Source organism: Homarus americanus, unplaced genomic scaffold (genome assembly GCF_018991925.1).
Source record: "Homarus americanus isolate GMGI-L3 unplaced genomic scaffold, GMGI_Hamer_2.0 scaffold40370, whole genome shotgun sequence".
NCBI classification, from domain to species: Eukaryota; Metazoa; Arthropoda; class Malacostraca; order Decapoda; family Nephropidae; genus Homarus; species Homarus americanus.
The window spans coordinates 42,016-70,000 of record NW_024743636.1 but is presented as its reverse complement, the minus strand read 5'-3'; the positions used below and the strand labels follow the sequence as shown (position 1 = coordinate 70,000).

Genomic DNA, 27,985 nt, shown 5'->3' with positions numbered 1-27,985 from the left:
TGGGGTAGAGGGAGGCGTGTGTGGGCTGGGTGTGGAGGGGAGGGAGTGTGTGGGGTAGAGGAGGGGGTGTGGGGGATAGAGGGAGGGGTGTGGGGGTAGAGGGAGAGCGTGTGTGGGCGTGTGTGGGGGTAGAGGGAGGGCGGTGGGGGTAGAGGGAGGGCGTGTGTGGGGGGTAGAGGGAGGGCGTGTGTGGGGGTAGAGGGTGGGGTGTGTGTGGTGGGTAGAGGGAGGGGTGTGGGGGTAGAGGGAGGGGGTGTGGGGGTAGAGGGAGGGGGGTGTGGGGGGTAGAGGGGAGGGGTGTGAGGGGGGTAGAGGAGGGCGTGTGTGGGGGTAGAGGAGGGCGTGTGTGGGGTAGAGGGAGGGCGTGTGTGGGGTAGAGGAGGGCGTGTGTGGGGGTAGAGGGAGGTGTGTGGGCGTGAGGGAGGCGGGACCTGTGATTGAGGTACTGTGCGCCATGTATTCACTCCCCACCCTGGTGTTGGGACCTATTTCTCCTCGAGTAGGGACACCCTGAGGAGAGACAGTGAGACAGGGAGACAGAGAGAGACAGTGAGATAGGAAGACAGGGAGAGAGAGACGGAGAGACAGAGACAGGGAGAGAGACAGGAGATAGGAGAGAGAGACAGTGAGAGAGAGAAGACAGGAGAGGGAGACAGAGAGACAGAAAGATAGGGAGAGAGAGAGAGAAGGACAGGAGAGAGACAGTGAGATAGGAGAGAGAGACAGTGAGAGAGAGAAAGACAGCGAGACAGAGAGACAGAAAGATAGGAGAGAGAGACGGAGAGACAGAGACAGGGAGAGAGACAGGAGATAGAAAGACAGAGAGAGAGAGGACGGAGAGACAGAGACAGGGAGAGAGAGAGAGAGAGACAGTGAGATAGGAAGATAGGGAGAGAGAGACGGAGAAACAGAGAGAAAGATAGAGAGAGAGAGAGAGAAAGACAAGGAGAGAGACAGACACAGAAAGAGAGAAAAAGACTTAAAGACGGATAGAAAGAAAGAGAGAGATATTTAGAGAAACAGACAGACAGATAAATAGACAGACAGAGCGATAGACAGACAGACAGACAGAGACAAACTATTCATCATGGTATTATCCTCATTATACCCCTGGTATACCCTTTTACTGTAATAACATACAACACCCACCACAACCCCCTCTCACCCCCCCTCTCACCCCCCTCTCACCCCTCCTCTCACCTCCCTCTCACCCCACTCATCTAGTTACCAAGGCAACCACTAGAACATCATCTTCTCATCCTCCTCCCCACCCCTTCCTCCTCCTCCCCACCCCTTCCTCCTCCCTCCCTCACCTCTTCCTCCTCCTCCCTCACCTCTCCTCCCTCCTCCCTTACCTCTTCCTCCTCCTCCCTCACCCTCCTCCCCACCTCTTCCTCCCTCCTCCCCACCTCTCTTCATCCTCCCCTACTCCCCTTCCTCCTCCTCCCTTACCTCTCCTCCTCCTCCTCACCTCTTCCTCCTCCTCCCCACCTCTTCCTCCTCCTCCTCACCTCTTCATCCCTCCCTACTCCCCTTCCTCCTCCTCACCTCTACCTCCTCCCTCACCCTCCTCCTCACCTCTTCCCTCCTCCTCCCTCACCTCTTCCTCCTCCTCCCTCACCTCTTTCTCCCTCCTCCCTCACCCCTTCATCCCTCCCCTCACCTCCACCCCTCCTCCCCACCTCTTCCTCCTCCTCCCTCACCCCTTCATCCTCCTCCCCACCCACCCTCCTCCCCACCTCCACCCTCCTCCCTCACCCCACTCCTCCTCCCTCACCCCACCTCCTCCCTCACCCCCACCCTCCTCCTCCCCACCCTCCTCCCTCACCCCCACCCTCCTCCTCACCTCTACCTCCTCCTCCTCCCCACCCCCACCTCTCTCCTCCTCCCTCACCTCCTCCTCCCTCACACCCCACCCCCTTCCTCACCTCCCTCCCTCACCCCACCTCCTCCTCCCCCACCCATCCTCAGCCCACACCACACACCAACCTCCTCAACCCAACTCATAATCACTACCACCACCACTCACCACCACCACCACCACCACCACCACACCACTACCACCACCACTACCACACCACCACCACCACCACACCACCACCACCACCACCACTACCACCACCACCACTACCACCACTACTTACCACCACCACCACCACCACCACCAACACCACCACCACTACCACCACCACCACTAACACTACTACTACCACCACCACCACCACCTCCACCAACACTCACCACCACCACCACACCACCACCACCACCACCAACACCACTACTACTACTACCACCACCACCACCACCACCACCACCACACCACCACTAACACTACTCACCACTACTACCACCACCACCACCACCACCACCACCACCACCAACTAACACCACTACTAATACTACCACCACCACCACCACCACACCACCACCACCAATTAAACCACTAACACCACTACTACCACTACCAACACCACCACCACCACCACCACCACCACCACCACCACCACCACTACCACTAACACCACTACTACTACTACCACCCACCACCACCACCACCACTCACCACTAACACTACTACTACTACTACCACCACCACCACCACCACCACTACCACTACTTCACCACTACCACCACCACCACCACACCTCACCACCACCACCACCACCACCACCACTACCAATTATTACCACCACTACCACTATTACCACCACTACCACTATTACCACCAATTACCACTATTACCACCACTACCATTACCATGGTCAGTGAACCAAGTAATCCAATCTATTGTCCTCTTCCTCTTTTCTTGGTTTAGTCACTCTATTCTTCACCGAGCCTTCCGCATTTCTCCCCAAGTTACACTAATCCAAGTTATATTTAATTTTAAGTAATAGTTAATTCCCAGTTATAATTAATTCCCAGTTATAATTAATTCCAAGTTATAATTAATTCCCAGTTATAATTAATTACAAGTTATAATTAATTCCAAATTATAATTAATCCAAGTTATATTTAATTTTCAGTTATAATTAATTCCAAGTTACAATTAATTCCATTTTCATTTTCCATAATTTCCATCCATTCTTCTCCTCTAGTCGTCAATTATATATAAGTAATTAGATATAAATAATTAGATAGAAGTAATTAGATAAAAGTAATTAGATAAAAGTCATACACAGGTCTATTAAAAACATTACTGAGTGATTTACATTAATTTATTCCTTATACACAGTGGAGTAGGGAAGACTAATGTGGATAGATGGAGAGAGAGAGAGAGAGAGAGAGAGACTGTGGCTTTTCTCACAATATCCTTTTCTCCCACACACCCTCCCCCCACACCCCTCCCCCACACCCCACACACCCTCCCCCCCATTATTCCCCCACCCTCCTCCTCCCCCAGGGGCAGCAGGAGGCGAGGTAAGAGTGAGGCAGTATCGGTAAGAGAAGAGGGTGATCACTCTTCATTGTGTCCAGGACGGCCTCAGCTGCCTACTCCGGTCATTAACACACGCTAATTATTCCTGGCCCTGTGTATACCAGACGGATAACAACAACAACAACAACTACAACAATAACAACAACAACTACAAAACAACAATAACAACTACAATAACATCTACAACAACAATCACAATGTCACTTAATACAATCGCGTCACTGGCGAGTACTGATGGAGGCTAACTACGTGTGAGGGAGTTATGTCGCCAGGGTGATGAAATGTTGTATGTATCTCTCTCCACCTGCAACAGACCATCACGCCCTTAACGTGATTAAACACCTTAATCACTTTTGGGAAACGCTGATGCGGTGATTAATTTGTGGTCCGGCAACCCTCCTCCCTCCCCTCTCCTCCTTCCCCCCCTCCATCACCTCCCTTTCCTCTTCATCACCCTCCCCTTCCTCTTCCCCCTCCATCACCTCCCTTCCCCTTTCCCCTCCATCACTTCTCCCCTTCCCTCTCCATCACCTCTCTCTTCCCCTCTTTCCCCCACCCCTCATGTCCACACCCCCACCACCTCCCTGACCTCCTTCACGATCTACAACTATCCGTGACAATCTACAACTATCTCCAACAACCTACAATCCAACCTATAACCATCCACAACCACCTATAACCATCCACAACCACCCACAACCACCCACAACCATCCACAACTACTCCCACAATCCATCCACAACCACCAACACAACCACCCTTACACCCATCCACAACCACCCACAACCACCGACAACCTTAATGGCACTCGTCTCCCATACATCACTTCTTGGCCTCCTGACCTCTTGACCTCCGACCTGAGGGTAATGAGGTCACTAAAATAGCCCCGTGACCTATATTGACCCTGTTAAGACATTACTACAAACTTATGGTCAATATATTTCGCCATTTATGTGATACGAAAAAAGAAGAACAATTAATGGAATATTTATTTATTTTTTCCCTTGTGTTTTTTCCCTTGTGTTTTTCCCTGTGTTTTTTCCTTGTGTTTTTTTTTCCTATGTGTTTTTTTGTTATCGTACTCAAGAGGTTATGTCATTGTACTCAAGAGGTTATGTCATTGTACTCAAGGGGTTAAATCATCGTACTCAAGATGTTATGTCATTGTACTCAAGGGGTTAAATCATCGTACTCAAGAGGTTATGTCATTGTACTCAAGGGGTTAAACTATTGTACTCAAGAGGTTATTTCATTGTACTCAAGGAGTTAAATCATCGTGCAGAAAGGGTTGTCATCCTGCTAAAGGGTTAAATCGTACTCAAGGGTTTGTATCATTGTACCAAGGGTTAAGTCATCGTACTCAAGGGGTTATGTCATTGTACTGGCATCAAACTATTGTACTAAGGGGTTAAGCATGTGTGTAAGAAGCTTCAGCACACACAACATAGAGGAATTACAGGTTGGGTTGCTAGTTAGGTTAGGGAAGGTTAGGTTAGGTTAGTTGGGTTAGGTTAGGGTTAGGTAGGCTAGGTTAGGTTAGGTTAGGTTAGGTTAGGTTAGGTTAGGTAGGTTAGGTTAGTTAGGTTAAGAGGTTAGGTTAGTTAGTTAGGTTAGGTTGTAAGTTGTAGGTTGGGAGTGTTGTGTTGTGTTGTGTTGTGTTGGTGTTGTGGGTTGAGGTGTTAGGGTGGGTTAGGTTGGGAGGTTGGGTTGGTGTTGGTGTTGTGGATTGTTTGGGTTTGTGTGGGGTTGTGTTAGGAGTGTTAGGTTGTGTTGAGGTTGTGTTGTTTTGGTGTTAGGTTGTGTTGTGTTGTGGTTAGGTTATGGGTGGGTTGGGTTAGGTTGTGTTGTGTTGTGCTGGTGTTGTGTTGTGTTGTTTGTGTTGGTGTTGTGTTGTGTTAGGTTGTGTTGGTGTGGTTGAGCTTGTGTTGGTGTTAGGTTGGGTGTTAGTGGGGTTGGTTGTGTTAGGTTATTATGTTAGGTTAGGTTAGGTTAGTAAATCTCTAATTGAAAACCTGTATGAAATATAATCACTTTTATTTTTGTTATTCATTCATTCGTTTTTGTATTTATTGTTTACTTTTATTATTGTTTATTCTATGTTGTCTTTCAGTTAATGTTTATTGATTACTTGTGTTGACGTCTTACTTATATTTTGAACTCTCTCTCTTCTCCTTTCTCTCTCTTCTCTCCTCCATTTCTCTTTTCTTTCTTTATCCCTCCCTGACTTTTCTCTTGTTAAGTATATTCTTCACTTTTTTCTTCTCTCTCTTCCCTCTCCTTCCTCCTCCTTCCTCTCCTTGACGTTTTCGGATCATTTAAGCTTTAGAGTTAGCTAAGTGCAGAGGGAGGAGGGAGGGAGAGAGGGGAGGAGGGAGAGAGGGAGGAAGGGAGGGAGGGAGGGGGAGGAGAAGGGGGAGGGAGGAGAGGGAGGAAGGAGGAAGGAGGGGAGGGAGGGAGGAGAGAGGGAGGAGGAGGGAGGGAGGAAGGAAGGGAGAGGGGGGGGAGGGAGGGAGGGAGGGAGGGAGGGAGGGAGGAGGAGGGAGGGAGGAGAGGAGGAAGGAGGGGAGAGAGGGAGGGGGAAGGGGGAGGAGAGATAACTGGAGGAGGTCACAGATGGAGGAGGAAGGAGAAATAGAGAGATAAACGAAGGAGAAGTGGAAGGAGAAGGGGAGAAGAGGGAAAGAGGGAGAGGATGAGGGAAGGAACAAGGGAGAAGGGGAGGGAAGGAAAGGGAAAGGAAGACGATATAGGAAGGATTTTTGTAAGGGGAAGGAGGGCGTTAAGAAAGGGGTTATTACAGTATGGGAAAGATGGGATGGGAGAGAAGGAAAGATTGAAGGAAAGGGAGAAAGGAAGAGGGTAAGAAAGGGGAAGAAGATGTAACAGAAACGTAGACGATTTATGTAATGTTTGTGTACGTAGGATACCACTTAGTACACACACACACACACACACACACACACACACACACACACACACACACACACACACACACACACACACACACACACACACACACACACACACACACACACACACACACACACACACACACACCATAATGGTTTCGGAAGCTAAAAATAAAACTTCTTGTTATTGGTAAACGTAAGAGAGGTAAGGACAGACAGACAGACAGACAGACAGACAGACAGACAGACAGGACAGACAGAAGACATAATGAGAGAAAAAAGAAACTGACAAAAAGAGAGAGAGAGAGAGAGAGAGAGAGAGCAGGTGTGAAATAGAGCTAGCTTTTAGTTGTAGCTCACCTGGTAGGGACAATTTGTCTTAGAGTTTGGATAAGGAAATTGAATTGACTCCAGTTAGAAAGAAGAAGGGAGGGAGGGGGGGGAGGAAGGCGGAGAAGGAGGAGGAAGAGAGGGGTGGGAGAGGGGAGAGAGTGGAGAGAGAAAAGAGGAGAGAGAGAGAGAGAGAGAGAGAGAGGAGAGAGAGAGAGAGAGATAAGAAGGGGGAGGGAGAATAAGAAGCAGAGGGTGAGAGAGGGATAATGAGAGGAGAAGAGGAAGGATAAGGAGAGGGAAAAGAGACAGAAAGAAAATAGGTAAGAGAACACGAAGGAAGAGGAACAACGAGAGAAGACAAGTATGAAGAGGGAGGTAGAGAAGGAAGAGGAAGGAAGAGGTAGAGATAGCTAGATAGAGGAGAGAAGGAGGGAGGAGGAGAAAGGTAAGGAAAGTAGGTAAGGAAGGAAGGAAGGAAGGAAGGAAGGAAGGAAGGAAGGAAGGAAGGGAAGAGGATGGTGGGTGTAGGAAGAGGTGGAGGGAAGAGGGAGGAGAATGGAAAGGGAGGCGTGTAGGTGATGATGATGATGATGATTAGTGAAGAACTCTCTCACTCATTCTCTCCTTTCACTTTTATTCTCTCTCCCCCTCTCACTCTCTTTCACTCTCTCCTTTAACTCTCTCTCCTTTCACTCTCACTCTCTTTCAATCTCTCTCATCTCCCCTCTCACACTACTCTCCCTTTCCTCTCAATTTCCCTTTCCCCATCATCTCAACCCCTTTCCTCTCATTTCCTCCCTTCTCTCCCTCTCACAGCACCAGTCCGCGTCGTTTCCTCACTTCCCTTTACTATTGCCTGCTGTTATCTCTGTCTCTCTCTCTCACACACTCTCACACACTCTCTCTCTCTCTCTCTCACACACTCTCTCTCACACTCTCTCTCTCTCACTCTCTCTCTCTCACTCTCTCACTCTCTCTCTCTCTCTCTCTCTCACACTCTCTCTCTCTCTCTCTCTCTCTCTCAACTATTGATTCTCACTCACTCGTCGCAAAAGGCAATGGGTTTACTATTACAACAGGATAAACCATTTACATGTGATATATAGTGACAGCCGCTTCGGCTGTTACCCATCACATTGGCCCTCAGATTAGCTTATTGGTGTTGAGTCTTTTTAAGGCTTCTCCTGTAGGAAGGAGTCGTGACGGTGTGTGTGGGTGTGTGTGTGTGTGTGTGTGAGTGTGTGTGTGTGTGTGTGTGTGTGTACTGTATGTGTGTGTGTGTGGCTCATCTCTCAGGGTGATATAAAATTGTTAATAATAAAATAATAACAATAATAATAATAACAACAATAACAATATCAACAATAACAAAATAAAAACAATAATAACAATAAAACCTTCAACACCAAAACAAAAAAAGTAAATTAAATAAATATAAAAAACAAGCAAAAAATTAACAACAAAAACAAAAAAACAAACAAACAAACAAGCAAAAAACAAACAAACAAACAAACAAACAAACAAACAAGCAAAAACAAACAAACAAACAAACAAACAAACAAACACACAAACAAAGCTTCACCACCACACGTCAGGGATTTCATCTTTTACGAGTTGATAAGAAAAATAAATTCAATATGGAGGAATAAATCTCCAAGACAAACACTTGGAGAACATCTGAATAAAGTGCCTTGAAAACACCCGCTCTGAGACACTCTGTTGAGGGGGGGGGGGAGGGTGGGGGAAGTGGGGAGGGGAAAGGGGGTGATGGGGAGGAGGAGGAGGGGAGGAGTAGAGGGAAGGAGGGAGGTAATGGGAAGTAGGATGGGGTGGGTGAAATCTAGGGTAAGGTGGGTGGGGGGAGGTTCTTGTCTCTTTGTGGTTTTTTATTTCTCTCTCTCTCTCTCTTCTCTCTCTTCTCTCTCTCACACTGTTATTGGTGAACATTTTAGATAGAGGGAGGAGGGAGGGAGAGAGGAGGCGGGCTTGGCGGTGTCGTCCAATTTCTGGCTGTAATGGACACCAATTTGTCCCAATTTGACAGAGGTGTCATGGGATTAACTGTACTCTGACTGTACCTCAGAGGGGAGTGTGCCTCAGTCATAAAGGGAGACTGTGGAATGACTGTAGCTATAACTGTATGACTGGGGAATGACTGTAGCTATAACTGTATGACTGGGGAATGACTGTAGCTATAACTGTATGACTGGGGAATGACTGTAGCTATCACTGTATGACTGGGGAATGACTGTAGCTATCACTGTATGACTGGGGGAATGACTGTAGCTATCACTGTATGACTGGGAATGACTGTAGCTCACTGTATGACTGGGGAATGACTGTAGCTATAACTGTATGACTGGGGAATGACTGTAGCTATAACTGTATGACTGGGGAATGACTGTAGCTATAACTGTATGACTGGGGAATGACTGTAGCTATAACTGTATGACTGGGGAATGACTGTAGCTATAACTGTATGACTGGGGAATGACTGTAGCTATCACTGTATGACTGTAGGGTGACTATAGTCTTACTTGAACTGTATTTTGTAATTTGCTTTTTAAATTCGTCTTTGTGTAATTGGTGACAGACATACAGACAGACAGACAGAAAGAAAGACAGACAGACAGACAGACAGACAGACAGGCAGAAGAGACAGGCAGACAGACAGACAGACAGACAGACAAGAAACAGGAAGAGGTAATGACTCCAAGATCTTACCTACCTTGTCAGTTATCTACCAAGGGACAGAGGTATCGACGAACACACGAACGGACACGGCAATAAACATTAATACACTGCGTCACCCATCAATAAACATTAATACACTGCGTCACCCATCAATAAACATTATTACATTGCGTCACCCATCAATAAACATTAATACACTGCGTCACCATCAATAAACATATACACTGTGTCACATCAATAAACATTATTACTTGCGTACCCATCAATAAACATTAATACACTGCGTCACCCATCAATAAACATTAATATATTGCGTCACCCATCAATAAACATTAATGCATTGCGTCACCATCAATAAACATTAATACACTGCGTCACCCATCAATAAACATAAATACACTGCGTCACCCATCAATAAACATTAACACCGTCACCCATCAATAAACATTAATACATTGCGTCACCCATCAATAAACATTAATACATTGCGTCACCCATCAATAAACATTAATACACTGCGTCACCCATCAATAAACATTAATACACTGCGGCACCATCAATAAACATTAATACACTGCGTCACCCATCAATAAACATTAACACTGCGTCACCCATCAATAAACATTAATACATTGCGTCACCCATCAATAAACATTAATACACTGCGTCACCCATCAATAAACATTAATACACTGCGTCACCCATCAATAAACATTAATACACTGCGTCACCCATCAATAAACATTAATACATTGCGTCACCCATCAATAAACATTAATACACTGCGTCACCCATCAATAAACATTAATACACTGCGTCACCCATCAATAAACATCGCCTTTAACACTTCACCCCGTCAATAAATATAACTCACAACATCCCTCCTCCCCCGTAAACATTACCCCCCTCCACATAATCATCATCACTTATTTTCCCCTCTCTCCTCCTCCTTCTCCTCCTTGTTGACGGAGGGGGAGGAGGGGGAATCAGGACTGCTGCTGTGATCCCTTCTCACATAGGCCTCAGTCAACAGGATCCAGTTGCTGCCTCAGTCAAAACTCCCGTATAACAAACACACTGTTGAGTACAATCACGGACTAGCAAACAAAACTGTCATCAATAAGGGATTAGTTGGAAGCAAACAAGTACAAACAGGTACGAATTAAGCCGTTGTTTACCATTGTTTACCATGATGAGATGTATCAAGTTAATCCATTGTTTACCATGATGAGATGTATCAAGTGAGACGTTGTTTACCATGATGAGATGTATCAAGTGAGACGTTGTTTACCATGATGAGATGTATCAAGTGAGACGTGTATATGGAGCAAGTAACAAGATCACTAGATTACAAGATGTTATAACCGCTAGATTAAGGTTAGGATATTAAGCAGATGTGAACAAAACACACAATCCAACATTACGTTTTAGTGTGAAAGTATCTACCTTCTTATAGACAAGTCCAAACATATTATGTATTCAATGGCACAGCACTTAATCTCTGAGGGAAAGATGGCTGCTATATTATAAATTGTTTCTACATTTCGCACCAAAAAGCTAAATCCTATATAGAGAACTAAACAATATACTGTACTGGAAATACTGTGTAACATTCAGTAGTACAATATCCTGACTACTGTTACACACACTCTTTGTGGCTTCTGCTCTGTAATCCACTTGCCACTCCACTCGCAGGATAAGTGTGTGCACAATGAACTAGCTGCTGATCACGACAAAATTCACAATATAATTCTACCATCCATCCCCCATCAACTCTACCACCCAACCAGTCAATTTTTACTTCCCCCCCCCACATCAACTCCCACGCTCCCACGCCCACCACATCAACTCCCACGCCCCCACGCCCACCACGTCAACTGTCACTACCAACAGACTGCGGGTCCCTCACTTCTTACGGGTTTCAGAACGTCACATGTGTCAGGAGGAAGATGATGTCAACACAGAGAGGGAGGAAGGAAAGGAGGGGAGGAAGGAGGAAGAGAGGAAAGGAAGGAAGAATGAAGGAAGAGAGGAAAGGAGGGAAGGAAGGAGGAAGAGAGGAAAGGAGGGAAGAATGGAGGCTGGGTGGGATGGAGGAAGGGTGGAATGATGGGAAGGAGAGAGGGAAGAAAAGGGAGAAAGTAGGAGAGATAAAAAAGAGAAAGGGAGGGAGGGAGAAAGGAAGGAGAGTGAGAGATAGGGGTGGAGACGGAAGGAACGGAGAGAGGGGCTAAGGGGAGGATAGACAGACAGACAGACAGACAGAGAGACAGACAGAGACACACTCTGTCCCACCTTGTAATCATGATAATGGTGGAGAGAGTGTGGGAGAGGAGGGGGAAGGGAGGGAGGGTGGAAGGGAGAGGAAATTACGAAGGCAGAGTGAGAGACAGACACAGACAGACACAGACAGACACAGACAGATACACACACACCGGATATTAACCAAACTCTACATCCAAGGGGGGGGGAGGGGAGGAGATTCGACCCCATGACCATTGTAGTAATAGCTTAGTGCGATAACCACTCCTCCACGGCACCCATGATGATGTTAGGTTAGGTTCGGTTAGGTGATCTCTCTACTGGACCATAATTCTCAAAAGCTCGTAAGCAAAATTCCTCCTAACTAGCTATATAAAACCCAACCTAACCCAACCTAACCCAACCTAACCCAACCCAACCTAACCTAACCCAACTCAACCTAACCCAACCTAACCCAACCCAACCTAACCCAACCTAACCCAACCCAACTCAATCCCAACCCAACCCAACCCAACCTAACCCAACCTAACCCAACCCAACCCAACTCAACCCAACCAAACCTAACCCAACCCAACCAAACCAACCCAACCCAACCCAACCTAACCCAACCTAACTCAACCCAACCCAACTCCAACCCAACTCAACTCCAACCCAACCTAACTCAACTCAACCAACCTAACCCAATCCAACCTAACCCAACCCAACTCAACCTAACCCAACCCAACTCAACCTAACCCAACTAAACCCAACCTAACCCAACCCAACCTAACCTAACCCAACCTAACTCACCTAACCCAACCTGGGTTCCAACCTAACCCAACCTGTTCCAACTCTAACCCAACCCAACCTAACCTAACCCAACCTAACCTAACCTAAGACACATGGACAAATCCTCAAAAGTTGGTTAAGTTACTGTGTGGAGGTAAGCGGTGAGGAGAGGCCCGTTAACTGCCTCACACTTCAGCTGAGAGACTACCTCGCTGTTACCTCCTGCTGGGACACTGATGCTGGGTGCTGAGACATTGATGCTGGGTGCTGGGACTTGGATAACACTCCCTAGGCTTTAATGATACTGTGGTTAATTGTGGTGGTGGTGTGGTAATGGTATGGTGTGGTAGGGGGTCATGGAGTGGGGTGTGTAGGAGTGTGGTGAGGTGTGGTGGATTGTGGTAGGGTATGTGTGGTAGGGGGTGTGGTAGGGGGGTCATGGGGTGTGGTGTGTAAGGGGGGGGTGTGGTCAGTATACATTCCGGTAATACATCAACAGCTCCAGATAACTCCCCTACCCTCCCCCCAACCCTCTTAAGTACTGACCCCTCCCCTCCTCCTCCGTCCGGGAACGATGACCCCACGACTAATTAAGACTGAGAGTGATACACACACACACACACACACACACACACACCCCCTCCCCACCTCACACATATCACCCTTCCCTCTTCCCCTCCTAACCCCCCCACAAACCCTCCCCTAACTCTATCCCTCTCTCTTAATATTCACCCTCACCTCCGTCTGCATCTCCCCTACACCCCTACCCACCCCAACACCCAAACCCCTCCCCACCCACCTCCCACCCCTACAGTCAGAGGCGCGGACTGCACTATGTAATTAAGTGAACAACTTGTTCCATTGATCACCCAGGCGTGTGGTGCTGCTGTTAACTGTGTCCCGCGCCCTCACCTGACCCTAGCTTGCCATTAATATTAAGAGTTGTCATAAAACTCACCTGGTTGCCATAGTTATAAAAAGAGTTGCCATAACTCTCCCGGTTGCCATAGATACAAAGAGTTCCCATAAATATAATGGAATTGCCATAAAACTCACCTGGTTGCCATAGATAAAAATAGTTGCCATAAAACTCACCTGGTTGCCATAGAGACAAAGGGTTGCCATAAATACAAAGAGTTGCCATAATAAAAAAGAGTTGCCATAAGACTCACCTGGTTGCCATAATAAAAAAGAGTTGCCATAAGACTCACCTGGTTGCCATAGCCGTTGGTGTAGATCTTGAAGTCAGGTAGCCCCGGCCTCCAGTACTCCAGCCTGTACGCCTCCGTGTACTCCAGCCCTTTGCCATTGCCGAAACGCCCTTGAGTACCCGTGGCAGTGACCAGGTGTATCCCCCCGAGGTCCACCTCCAGGTACTCCCTCGACTGGGCGTTGAGCTGACCCTTAGGGCACCACGCGCCTCCCTTCTTCTCCACCCGTACCCTGAGAGAGAGGGAGAGAGAAAGGGTGAGTTTTATTTGTGTGTGAAAGGGAGGGGAAAGGGAGGGTAAGGGAGAAGGGGTGGGAGAGGAGGAAGAAAAGGGAAGGGAAACAGGAGGAAGAAGGGGGAGAGGAAATATATAGACAGGAAGAAACTGAAAGACAGACAGATACACCGATTGAAATATGTACAAAGGCAGAGGGAAAGTGACAGACAAAAAGAGATAGTGAATGGAAAAAGGAGGATATAAACAGACAAACAGACAGATATATACACCACTCTTCCAAATATGGCTGCAATAATCTCTGTCTCATGACTGAATCAATGTTTTCTGTACGGTTTCATAAACAAGTGAACATCAACTCGTTATAAGCGACTTGACTAACAGAATAAAATCAAAACAGACATAGAAACATAAGAATGGGGGAAACTATAAATACCTGAACCATCAACTCAACAATAAACAAATGAAATAAAGAAAACGAAAAACAAAATCAAGTCGATGGAAAAAAAACAATCGTCAACCCTTCCTTTGCTGCGGGTTTATAAATGCCAGAACACACCTCAGATCATAAACGGCTGGATCAGCACATGGAAACAAAAGATTGTCGCGGCAGAGACCCGAAAAATCCTCTCTTACTACTGAACCAATGTTCCATAAACGTCTCGATAACACCAAGACGATAAACAACCGAATCGACAACGAAAAAACTCTTTGGTGCCAGAAATTCGAAAAACTCTCCCTTACTATTGAACCAATGATCCAGGCGCAGCTCTATAAACGCCTGAACAACACGTAAGGTCATAAACACCTGAATCGACAAAAAAAAAGATTATCGCGGTAGAAACTGGAAGAAAACCTTTTTGTTATAGTTAAACCACAAGTTGGCTGGACACGGCTCTTATAAACGCCTGAACATCCTTTAGTCATAAACAACTGCAAACACAGAAAATAAAAGGTTATGACGGCAGGAACTGGGAAACTCTCCCTCACTTCCAGTAACACCTGAGCACCACACTAAGGTTGTAAACAACAAGATCGACGTAATAAAACATAAAACAAAAGACTGTCGCGGCCATAAATTCGACAAAACTCTCCCTTACTACAGAAGCAATGATCCAGGTACGGCTCCATAAACGCCTGAAACACCACCTGGGCTATAAACAACTGGATGGACATCAAAATAACAAAAGACAGTCACCGCAGACACCAGAAAAAGAGTTGGATCCCCTTGGGTCGTATAGGTCCAGCCCAGGGTTATGTCGAGTTGACACTTTTATGGTGGATTCTGATACCTTCAAAATGATGCTCCATTCTGGTGAGTTATGGACGAGCTTATAGGATGACCATTTTGATGACGTATACCTGGGATACTGTGGCTGATATATGCTCTCTTGTTTTATTCATGCCAGCGTCTCTTAATTATGTCTTTTATGGAACTTTTTCACCAAAACTTGTGTTAATGAAGGTGTATTGGACGCATATCGATTCCAACGTTGCCTCTATTCCCCCTATCAGATTCAATACCATTCACTAGACAAACTTAAACAACACACACACACACACACACACCCCACCTATATCTATCTCACCTCCCTCCCTCCCTCCCTTACTTCTGGCTGTCGTAAAAAAAAACATAACCAGAAAATAAACAACAGTAGAATTTTTTTAACCCAACTTTGGTATGAAGACACAGCCCATCAATCCTACCCGCCCCTCGCCCCCCACCTCGCCCCCACTCGCCCACCAACCCCCCCTCCCCACTCGCCCCTCGCCCACCACCACCCCCACCACCCCCTCCCACCACAGGAGTTCGACAATTAGTATTTTGTGTCATTACCATCAAGAGTTATGGCTGGCCTTGGAGTTTGTAGTGGCGCCTCGATGAACGACACCGCCATTACTGTCAAACCTTACTCGATTTACGCTTTTTTGTTCCTATTTTCTTAACAGATAAAAGAAAAGAGTAACGTAGGAAGAGAAGAGTTTTACTGGTAGAGCACCTCACCTCCCTCACCTCCCTCACCTCTCACCTCCCTCACCTCTACCTTAGTGAGGGAGGTGAGGGGATGTGTCGTGCTGGGTGAGGGTGTGTAGAGGAAGGGGATGTGTGGGGCTGAGTGGGGTTGAGTGAGGGTATGTGAGGATGTGTAGGACTGTGTGGGGCTGTGTGGATGTGTGGGGGCTGAGTGAGGTTGTGTGGGGATGTGGCTGTGAGGAGTGTGTGGGGCTGTGTGGATGTGTGGGGCTGGTGGGGTTGGTGAGGCATGTGGGGCTGTTTGGGACTGTGTGGGGCTGTGTGGATGTGTGGGGGCTGGAGTGGGCTGGGTGGGGGTATGTGAGGCTGTTTAGGACTGTGTGGGGCTGTGTGTGGATGTGTGGGGGCTGAGTGGGGTTGGTGGTGTGTGGGGCTGTGTGGGACTGTGTGGGGCTGTGTGGATGTGTGGGGGCTGAGGTGGGGTTGGTGAGGTGAGTGGGGGCTGTGTGGGACTGTGTGTGGATGTGTGGGGCTGGTGGGGTTGGTGTGAGGGGTATGTGGGGCTGTATAGGACTGTGGGGCTGTCTGGATGTGGGGGCTGAGTGGGGTTGAGTGAGGGTATGTGAGGCTGTGTAGGACTGTGTGGGGCTGTGTGGATGTGTGGGGGCTGAGTGAGGTTGTGTGGGGATGTGTCAGGCTGTGTGAAGCTATGAGGCTATATGAGGCTATGAGGCTATATGAGGCTATGAGGCTGTATGAGTCTATATGAGGCAGGAACAACACCGAGACAGACACCTCAACACACCACTAGTCCAGGGAGTAAATTTACATACAACAAGAAGCGGTTTTATTTTCCGACACCCTATTTGGACTCCTATTCAACCTAACCTTACCTAAACCTAACCTAACCTAACCAATCCTAACCCAATATAACCTAATTTAACTCAACCTAACCGAACTTAACATAAACCTAACCAATCCTAACCCAATATAACCTAATTTAACTCAACCTAACCTAACCCAACCTAGCCTAACCCAACCCAACATAACTTAACCTAACCTAATCTAACCAAAACATTGACATTATTCAGTAACATTCATCAAATATCGTTTAACATTACATTAACATTCATTTTTATTCACTAATACCAGTAATCTATATACCTTACCTGGCCTGACTTGACCTGACTTGACCTGATGTGACCTGACTTGACCTGATGTGACCTGACTTCCCTAAACATTACCATACATCACCTACGCCTCCCGTATCCTAGCCCGACCTGACCTAACCTCCCCTAAACATCACTAAACGTCACCTTTGCCTAATTTGACCCTGACCTGACCTGACCTCCCGTAAACCTTCACTGGACATTCCCACACATTAACACACCTCAACATTGCAACATTACCATAAATACCGAGAGACGCCATTTGTAATCTCTCGTGTTACCATCCATTTTCATCCCTTTCTCCCTCTTCATTTTCCTCCTCCTCCTCCTCCTCCCCTTTTCTTCCTTTTTTCCTTCTCCTTCTCCTTATCAAATTCGTGTCTTCTTTTACTCTTCTTCCTCATCCTCCTCTTCTTCTTCATTCCTTCCTTTTCTTTTTTCCTATTCCTCCTCTCCTTCTCTTCCCCCTCCTTCTTCCCCCCCTCTTCCTTTCCTCCTCATCTACTAAAGTCGAGAATCCGCTCATAACAACAAGACAATCCCACCCATAGCCGCATTGTGGGATACCATCTTCTTGCCCCTTACAACCATATATATATAATCCCTCAATGGTTGAATGACACAGGTAGAATGGGGGGATATTAGACCTTATGGAGGGTATGGAAGGAGGGAAGGAGGGGGAGAGAAAGAATAGGGTGAGAGAAGGTAGGGAAGAAAGGAGGGAGGGAAGGAGGTAAGGAGAGAAGAATAAGGAAAGAGAAGGAAGGGTTGACACTAAGTTATAGCACTGTCTTACCCTCCGACGACACCAAGGGATAACACTATCTTACTCCCATCGACCCCTAAAACACATTAAGTCGCCATTACCATTATGTACATACGGAAATTCAGACCCCATAAGCGAATGGACGGGAGAGTAGGTTTAGAAATAGCATTATCTTGCCTCCATAGACTCACAAAGACCAATACAGTCGAAATTATGAATACAAAACATAGGGAATTTAGTCCTTATCTACATACTGTATGTGTGGAAGGATACCATTGTCTTGCCAACTATCGACTATAAACTGTACCTATAGTCATGATAATTACTGCTATCTAAGAGGAAACTGGTCTCTATAGGCACTCCAGGATAGCACTGTGTTGCCCCCCTCTCCCACCCAGTGCGGCCTGAAGGCATAAGCACGTGACGAGACGACCTGAGTGTTGATTTAAATTGTTGTTGTGATTAATTAAGGTGACGGCTGTACGTGTGCTCTCTCTCTCTCTCTCTTCACCCTCGTAAATATGTCGTAAAAAGAACAATGAAACAGCTAATTTCAAACTTCGAACATGGAATGAAAGAGTCACAAAAGAGAGATAATGAACAAAGAGAGAGAGAGGGGAGAGAGAGAGAGAGAGAGAGAGGGAAGAGAGAGAGAGAGAGAGAGAGAGGGAGAGAGAGAGAGAGAGAAAGAGAGAGGGAGACAAAATGAAAGAGAATGAGACACTGTATGTATGTATGTATGTATGTATGTATGTATGTATGTATGTATGTATGTATGTATTGTATGTATGTATGTATGTAATAACCCTGTATATTCCCCTGAACACACAAACAAACACACAAACAAACACATCCAATTATAATATTAATCAAACTTTTAGATTAATGACACAAACCTGACACATTAAACTGACACATTAACCTGACTCACACACACACACCTGACACACATAACACATAATCCTGACATACACATATGACACACATATGACACACACACACACACACACACACACCTGACACACATAACACATAATCCTGACATACACATATGACACACATATGACACACACACACACACACACCTGACACACATAACATAATCCCCTGATATACACATATGACACACATATGACTCATAATATCAATAATAATACCCGACACACATATATGACACAACACCTGACACACACACACCTGACACACATACACCTGACACACACATGACACATACACTCTGACACACACACCTGACACATGCATACACCTGACGCAAACACATACACCTGACACACACATACACCTGACACACATATATGACACACACACCCGACACACACATACACCTGGACACACACATATACCTGACACACACATGACACATACCTGACACACACACCTGGACATGCATACACTTGACGCAAACACATACACCTGACACACACACACACACATATATGACACACACACCTGACACACACATACACCTGACACACACATACACCTGACACACACACATGACACATACACCACACACACACCTGACACATGCATACACCTGACGCAAACACATACACCTGACACACACATACACCTGACACACACACCTGACAGACATACACCTGACACATACATACACCTGACACATACATACACCTGACACACACACATACGCCTGACACACACATACACCTGACAGACACATACATCTGACATACACACATATATATCTGGCTCTATATATAAGCCATTTTAATTAGTTTTCGGGTTGAGTGTCACGTCTATCAGTCAGGCTTGTCTAAAACACGTCCATCTGACCTGCCGGATATTGTGACCTGGTAGAATCATGACCGGGTATTGTGGCCTGGTAGAATCATGGCCGGATATTGTGGCCTGACAGAACCGTGGCCGGATATTATGGTGAGACAGATGGCACCATGGCCGGATATTGTATTATACCGTACAGTATGGCCGGATACTATGACCTGAAAGAGCCGTGGCCGAATACTATAACCCGACAGAAAAATGGCCGGATATTATGACCTGACAGAACCATGGCCGGATATTGCATTAAACCGTGCAATATGGCCGGAAACTTTGGTTTAAGAGATAGTAACATAAACCAAATTCATCAAAGGAACATCAACTAAAAACCACGCTAATAATAATAATAATAATAATAATAATAATAATAATAATAATAATAATAATAATAATAATAATAATAATAATAATAATAATAATAATAAGGAAGCATCGCCTATAAACCAAGTTAATAATAATAAAACAAAGGAGCATCGGACTCCCCCCCCACAAATGGTATTGGAACGTTTATACTAGACATGGAGGCGTATATCTCGTAGTAAAAGGAGAGCATCGGACCCATCAACACGTGCCGTAACGAGGCCCTCCTGCAGGTGCATTCCGACACCAAAACTTTATATTGTTTACACTGACGACGATGACGAGGATGACGAGGATGATGACGACTATGGCACCTGGAGTTACGAAATAAAGTATCTAGTATATTTCTTTTCTTTTCTTTTACGTTCACATCGGAGAGGTGAGGATGATACGGTAATATTCTATAAATGCGGTGATATAGGGTGACCAAGAGCCGTCTGACAAAACAAAAGAACGTCGGGAATTCTCTTATATAGTTCTGGATCCTGTATAAATGAAGTTTATGCTACTGAGAATGATAAATGAAGTGCATCAGGACGCCTATGATTCTCTATAGATGAAGTGTTTGTATATCTGATAATAATAAAACAAACGCAGATCGGAAGGCCCTATAAATAGTACCAGATCCTCTTTAAATTAATGAGAGACTCGTATCTTATTAAAAAAATCAAAGTAGCATCAGAAACCTTTAGAAATAGTATTAGATCCTATAAAAAATAAACATTAGAACTTCTCACGACTGGCACAGGACCTTATATAAAAAATATGAAAGGCGCACCTCTGGTAGTAATAAAAGAAAATAGCATCGGAAGATCCCACCGAATAGTACCAGATCCTTTATAAATGGTGTGGAAACTCTCCTTGGGAAGAAAATGTTCAAGAAAAGAAGAAAATAAAAGTTAAAAACCCCAGGAGTTGAAGAACTTAAGAAGAAAAAGAAAATGATGAGTAAAAAAAAAAAGAGCATCAAAAAGTATATGATCCTTTATATATAAGATTAGAACACTTAAAATAATAATAGGAGATCTTCTCTATATAAGGTGGAGGACTAGATACTGTAGGAAGGAAAACAAGGAGCATCGATAAACACCACAAATAGTCCTTGATCCTTTATAAACGACGTGGACAAAACAAAGGAACATCGGCCCCCATAACAACTAGCGCGGGAACTTATATAACCACCATGAACAAAACAAAGGAACATCGGAACGCCCCTGAATAGTACTGGATCCTCTATAAATGAGGCCGGAGCCCACCTGGAGATGGTTCAGTCTGTTATGATCCTCCTGGGTCTCTGGGGTGAAGGAGTTGGGTTATTAGTTAGGATCAGCGGGGAGGAGAGGCATGTGGATCAGGGGAGAGGGGGTCAGATACACATGAAGGGCTGGGTAAGGAGGAATGGTGGGGAGGGTAGAGGAATGGTAGAGAGGTAAGGAGGAATGGGGAGGGAGAGAAATGGGAGGGGGAGGGGGGGGGGAGACGTTTAGACAAGACGAGAATGGGGAGGAAATATAATTGAAATATCACCCGCCTCCTTCCTATAACCTGCATCCACCAATCAATTAATAGCTGCCAAAAAGTTCTTACTTCTGATTGGCCAGTGATTGATATTTTTTGTTTTTGTTTTTTTCACGGGACAACTTAACCATCTAACCACAGTTGAGGATCCAGGGGTCAATTATGTATACTGAAGTTTGCCTTAAATCGGTTCAGTACAAGTATAAAACACCTCCTGTACCTGTATATTACGGTACAGTGGTTCAATACAGGTACAAAACACCCCTTGTACCTGTATATTATGGTACAGTGGTTCAGTACAGGTACAGAACATCCCCCAATACTCGTACAATACAGATCATTGGTTCAGAACAGGTATAAAACAGCTCATAAACTTGTACGTGACAGAAACTAAACCCATTTCGGTGAATCTTTAAACAATGTGAACTACCATACGCGTGATGGGGTTAGGGAAGGGTAGGGAAGGGGAGGGAGGTGGGTGATGGGTGAGTGAATCATGAGGTGAAGGAGGAAGGGAGAGTAATGGGTAAGAAACGAAGAATTGGTGAATGAGGGAGGAGAATAATTCTTGTCAGTGAGAGAGAGAGAGAGAGAGAGAGAGAGAGAGAGAGAGAGCTACTCTAGTTAGAGACAGACAGACAGAGAGACAGAGAGACAGACAGGAATGAGAAAGGAGGTGATAAACAGTGAGGGAAGAGGAAGAGGGGTGATGAATGATAGGTAAAGTGAAGGGGCAGGAGGGTGAATTATAGAGATAGAGATAAGATTATAATAATACATAGAAAACGGGAATTATAGGAATACAAGACATAAAAAACGGGAATTATAGGAATACAAGACATAAAAAACGGGAATTATAGGAATACAAGACATAAAAAACGGGAATTATAGGAATACAAGACATAAAAAACGGGAATTATAGGAATACAAGACATAAAAAACGGGAATTATAGGAATACAAAACATAAAAAACGGGAATTATAGGAATACAAGACATAAAAAACGGGAATTATAGGAATACAAGACATAAACAGCAGGAATTATAGGGGCAGTGATAGGCAGAGGGAAGAGAGATATCGAACGAGGGACTTTAGAAGATAAGTAGCGGAATAAATGATGATTATGGGAAGGGAGAGAGAGCGATAAATAGAGAGGAAGAGAGAGACAACGATAAATACTGGAACAATGGGTAGTATGAGAGGGTGATGTTGATTATGAAGAGGGGGCAGCAGAGAGAGAGAGAGAGAGAGAGAGAAATTAAATGAAAGAGGAGAAAGAAAAACAGAAAGAGAGAGAGATGACAAAGGTGAAAGCAGAGAAAGAGACAAGAGATTAAAGAGGAGACATAGGGTAATAATAATACACACACACACCCACCCACACCCACACACACACACACCCACCCACACACCCACACACACACCCACCCCACCCACACACACACACCCACACACACACACACACACACACACACACCCACCCACCCCACACACACACACACACCCCACACACACACACACACACACACACACACACACACACACACACAGTAAGAACTCTCTCCAAACACCAATCAACAGGTTCTCTTCACTCGGCCAAACTACATTACACCCGACTAAGTGTAGATATAAAGTATATATATGTAGATGTGTGTGTGTCTGAGAGCAGTTATTATGCCCCGTAACACAAGTCCTTCATCTAAAATTCAGATCTGTCTGTTTCATGTTGAGAATTTGGACGAGAATTACCGGAGTTTAGGTTTATGATGAATATTCAGGGTTATGATGAATTAGCATAAAACTGACGTGTGTGTGTGTGTGTGTGTGTGTGTGTGTGTGTGTGTGTGGGTGTGTGTGTGTGTTGAAGTCCGCCGTGGTTACCTGGAGGGACGACGAAGATTAAGTGACTGGAGTGAAGTTTTAAGACACCTCCCACCTTTATTGATAGCCAGAGAACCTTTCCCTCCCCCCACATGAAAGGAAAGATATATTCAAATGATCACACACACAGACACACACACACACACACACACACACACACACACACACACACACACACACACACACACACACAGACTTGAATAAACTGGAACAGAATGGTAACTGTAATGTGATATGAAAGATAAAGAGATTGTGTTCAATAAGTGGACAGAGAGGGTGTGTGTGGGTGGAGTATTGTGTTTAGAACTAAGTGGACAGAGGGTGTTGTGTGGGTAGTTGGGTATTGTGTTCAGAACTAAGTGGACAGAGGGTGTGTGTGTGGGTAGATAGGTGTGTGTTAAGAACTAAGTGGACAGAGAGGGTCCGTGTGGGTAGGTGGGTATGGAGCAGTGGTGAGGTTCTAAGTCGTGGTTTATTCTCTCTCAGGAAAACGCTAAGACGGACGAATGACCTTATGACCTGAAATTTAGTGACAAGCTTGACATCAGCATTTTAAGAGGTAGATAAACAGCCTCTTCATTAAGGGGCATTTAAAGCTTGACTTCAGCATTTTAAGGAACAGATAAGCTTGACTTCATTATTTTAAAGGGCCCACAGCTTGCTATCATTTTAGGCACAGAAGCTTGACCTCATCATTTAAGGGCCACAAGTGACCTCCATTTAAGGGCACAGAAGCAGCTCATTTTAAGGGGCCTGAAGCTTGACCTCATCATTTAAGGGGCAAGCTTGACCTCATCATTTTAAGGGGCCACAAGCTTGACCTCATCAATTTAAGGGGCCACAGAAGCTTGACCTCATCTTTTAAGGGAACAGAAGCTTGACCTCATTAAGGGGCCACAGAAGCTTGACCTCATCATTTTAAGGGGCCACAGAAGCTTGACCTCATCATTTTAAGGGGCCACAGAAGCTTGACCTCATCATCACTTTCACTTTAAAATTCTCTCACTAAAAGTACAGAGTGAACAAAAACGTTTCAATGCAGTGTTTTTTTAATGTTTATTATTTTTCAATGACTTTTTATTACGCAAAACTTATACAATATGTCCAAAATTACTACCATTAACATCTATTTGAACATTTATTATAAGTTCAACGTAAATACAGTCATTACAAAACAACATTCAGTGCACCACAACCATCACCCTGTATTTTTGTTTATTCTGGTTATATTCACCATAACAAACTTTCACTCTTAAGTACTTTCACCAAACTTTCACCCTCTCCTCTCCCTCCCTCCCCCTGGCACGTGGAGGAGGGAGAATGAGGGGGAGAAATTCATACCCATTTAATCTCATTTAAAACACAGAAAATCACTTACAAGTTTATGCTACTTCTTAGGGGAGTGTGTGTGTGTGTGTGTGTGTGTGTGTGTGTGTGTGTGTGTGTGTGTGTGTGTGTGTGTGTGTGTGTGTGTGTGTGTGTGTGTGTGTCTGTCTGTCTGTCTGTCTGTCTGTCTGTCTGTGTCTCTATCTGTCTGTCTATCTGTCTGTCTGTATGTATGAACCTAAGCAGCAAACAAACAAACAAATAAACAGATATTGAGGAGGCGTTGTGTTGACAGGGTAGTTAAGCCTCGTTAAGTGGTTGTTGACCAGCCTGAATCGTTAACAAACTGACTCCTCGTTAAGCAGGATTAACTACCTCCTCCCCCTCTCGTCTCTAACAACCTCGTTTGTCTCTCACTCTTCTCTCGGATGTCTTAAGATGCTGAGACCTAATCCTCCAAGGTGAGAGAGAGAGGAGAGGAGAGGAGAGAGAGAGAGAGAGAGAGAGTCCCTTTCACCTCAACATCTCTCTCTCTTTCACACACACACACACACACACACACACACTTCCCCTTTCCCCTCCATCTTCCTCTCATTACTCTACCCCTTCCTCCTTCCTCATCTCCCATCCTTCCTTCCTTCCTTCCTTCCTCCTCTCCTCTCCCTAGGCCTGTTTATTCCCCTAATTGGCAACAAGATCCCTCAGGTAAAAGAGAGGGAAAACATTGCCTTCTTTTAAAACCCAAGACCAGTTTTTTTTTCTTTGTTTATTTAGATATTTCCGTATGAGGTAAAGGGGAAAAGAAAGAGTTGGATCGTAAAGAAGAGAATCTAATGGTTTGAGAATACGATTGGATAGTAAAAAGTTGGATTGTAAAGAAGAGAATCTAATCGTTTTAAGTGGGATTAAATCGTTTTAAGTAGGATCGAATCGTTTTAAATTGCATCAAATCGTTTTAAAATGGATTAAATCACTGTCAAATATGCTCAAAACAACAGATTCCAGATTTTCAAGATAAATAAGAAAAAAAATCCGTTCTAACTACCTACTTAACGACGCATTGAAAACAGTTAAGATGGCGTCAAAATCGTACCAAGACTAGACTATAACTACCTCCATCCCTTTATAGCCACTTAAGAGAAGAACAAATATTGATGTAAGAGATATAAACAGATTCAGATCCTATATTCTATCATCTATAACGAGGTTGGATTCCATGACAAGTGATCCAATCCTATTTAGGGCGTAGCACTGATTGTCTGGAGTAGGTGGGTCAATTTTCTTTGTAGGTTCAGTAGCCTTTAAAAGTAGGTTCAGTAGCCTTTAAAAGTAGGTTCAGTAGCCTTTAAAAGTAGGTTCAGTAGCCTTTAAAAGTAGGTTTAGTAGCCTTTAAAAGTCGGTTCAGTAGCCTTTAAAAATAGGTACAGTAGCCTTTAAAAGTAGGTTCAGTAGCCTTTAAAAGTAGGTTCAGTAGCCTTTAAAAGTAGGTTCAGTAGCTAAAGTCGGTTCAGTAGCCTTTAAGAATAAATTTGTCTTTAAAAGTAGGACCATTCCCCAATCACAAATTCCCTCTCTATTCCTATTCCCCACTCCCCCATCCCCTTCCTCTCCTACTACCTCTCCTAACCACCTCCCTCCCCCTCCCTCCTCCTCCTCCCTTCCCTTCCTGCATTGCCATTCAACCCCACACCCCTCCTCCCCTTCATCCCTCTCTCCCTTCACCTTCCACTCTCCTTTCCACCACCTCCATTACCCCCTCCCCTCTCACCCCTCCTCTCACCCCCCTCTCTCTGTTATTTCCGAACAACCAATCAACAGTCTGTCTAAACTGTCCGTCAGCTCTAAAATAATTGCCCCTCACATAGTATAAATATTTATCTTTTTTTTTTAATAGTTTCTCCTCAATTGATCCAACTCCGTTTTTATGAAAACGGAGAAGAGAGAGAGAGAGAGAGAGAGAGAGAGGAGTATTGCATATGTGTGTGTGTGTGTGTGTGTGTGTGTGTGTGTGTGTGTGTGTGTGTGTGTGTGTGTGTGTTGTACCCATGCGTTACCATTATCATTATTTGTTCCTCTCCTCCTCTTCTCCTTCCTCCTCTTCTCCTTTTCCTCCTTCCTTCTACTTCCCTCTTCCTCCTCTCTCTGTCAAAACACCCCTCTCTCTCTCTCTCTCTCTCTCTTTCTCTCTCTCTCTCTCTCTCTCTCTCTCTCTCTCCTCTCTCCTCTCTTCTCTCCTTCCTCTCTCTCTCTCTCCTCTCTCTCTCTCTCTCTCTCTCTCTCTCTCTCTCTCTCTCTCTCTCTCTCTCTCTCTCTCTCTCTCTCTCTCTCTCTCTCTCTCTCTCCTCTCTCTCCTCTCTCTCTCTCCCTCTCTCTCTCTCTCTCTCTCTCATCACATCACCCACAGGCACCATCTGGCCTGGCGCTGCCTCCAACCTTACCTGACCCAGGTTACCGTAGGTGGTGTAGGTGGTGTAGGTGGTGTGGAGTGGTGTGTAGGTGGTGTGGGGGTGTGTAGGTGGTGTGTAGGTGGTGTAGGTGGTGTAAGGGGTGTGTAGGTGGTGTGTAGGTGGTGTGTAGGTGGTGTAAGGGGTGTGTAGGTGGTGTTGGTGGTGTAGGTGGTGTAGGTGGTGTAAAGGGGTGTGTGGGTGGTGTGTAGGTGGTGTAAGGGGTGTGGATGGTGTTGGTGGTGTTGGTGGTGTAGGTGGTGTAAGGGGTGTGTGGGTGGTTGTGTAGGTGGTGTAAGGGGTGTGTAGGTGGTGTTGGTGGTGTGGGTGGTGTAAGGGGTGTGTTGGTGGTGTTGGTGGTGTGGGTGGTGTAGGGGTGTGTGGGTGGGTGGTGAGGTGGTGTAAGGGGTGTGTTGGTGGTGTAGGTGGTGTAAGGGGTGTGTTGGTGGTGTAGGTGGTGTAAGGGGTGTGTAGGTGGTGTTGGTGGTGTGGGTGGTGTAAGGGGTGTGTTGGTGGTGTAGGTGGTGTAAGGGGTGCGTTGGTGGTGAGGTGTTGTGGGGGTGTGTAGGTGGTGTTGGTGGTGTAGGTGGTGTAAGGGGTGTGTTGGTGGTGTAGGTGGTGTAAGGGGTGTGTGGGTGGTGTTGGTGGTGTAGGTGGTGTAAGGGGTGTGTTGGTGGTGTAGGTGGTGTAGGGGTGTGTTGGTGGTGTAGGTGGTGTAGGGGTGTGTTGGTGGTGTGGGGGGGTGGTGTAGGGGGTGTGTTGGTGGTGTAGGTGGTGTAAGGGTGTGTTGGTGGTGTAGGTGGTGTGTGGGGTGTGTTTGGTGGTGTGGGTGGTGTAAGGGGTGTGTTGGTGGTGTAGGTGGTGTAAGGGTGTGTT

The 27,985-nt window shown here is 45.5% G+C and overlaps 1 protein-coding gene across 1 annotated transcript in view; it reads right to left on the bottom strand.

Annotated features, from left to right (window-relative positions):
• LOC121877200 (epithelial discoidin domain-containing receptor 1-like) overlaps positions 1 to 27,985 on the bottom strand; it is a 140,397-nt gene that overhangs the window by 88,506 nt on the left and 23,906 nt on the right. The window contains exons 4-5 of the mRNA XM_042382813.1: positions 13,614 to 13,842; positions 13,315 to 13,396 (exon numbers count right to left, since the gene is read on the bottom strand). Of these exons, the coding sequence (XP_042238747.1) occupies positions 13,315 to 13,396; positions 13,614 to 13,842 (311 nt within the window). The remainder of the gene's footprint in view (positions 1 to 13,314; positions 13,397 to 13,613; positions 13,843 to 27,985) is intronic.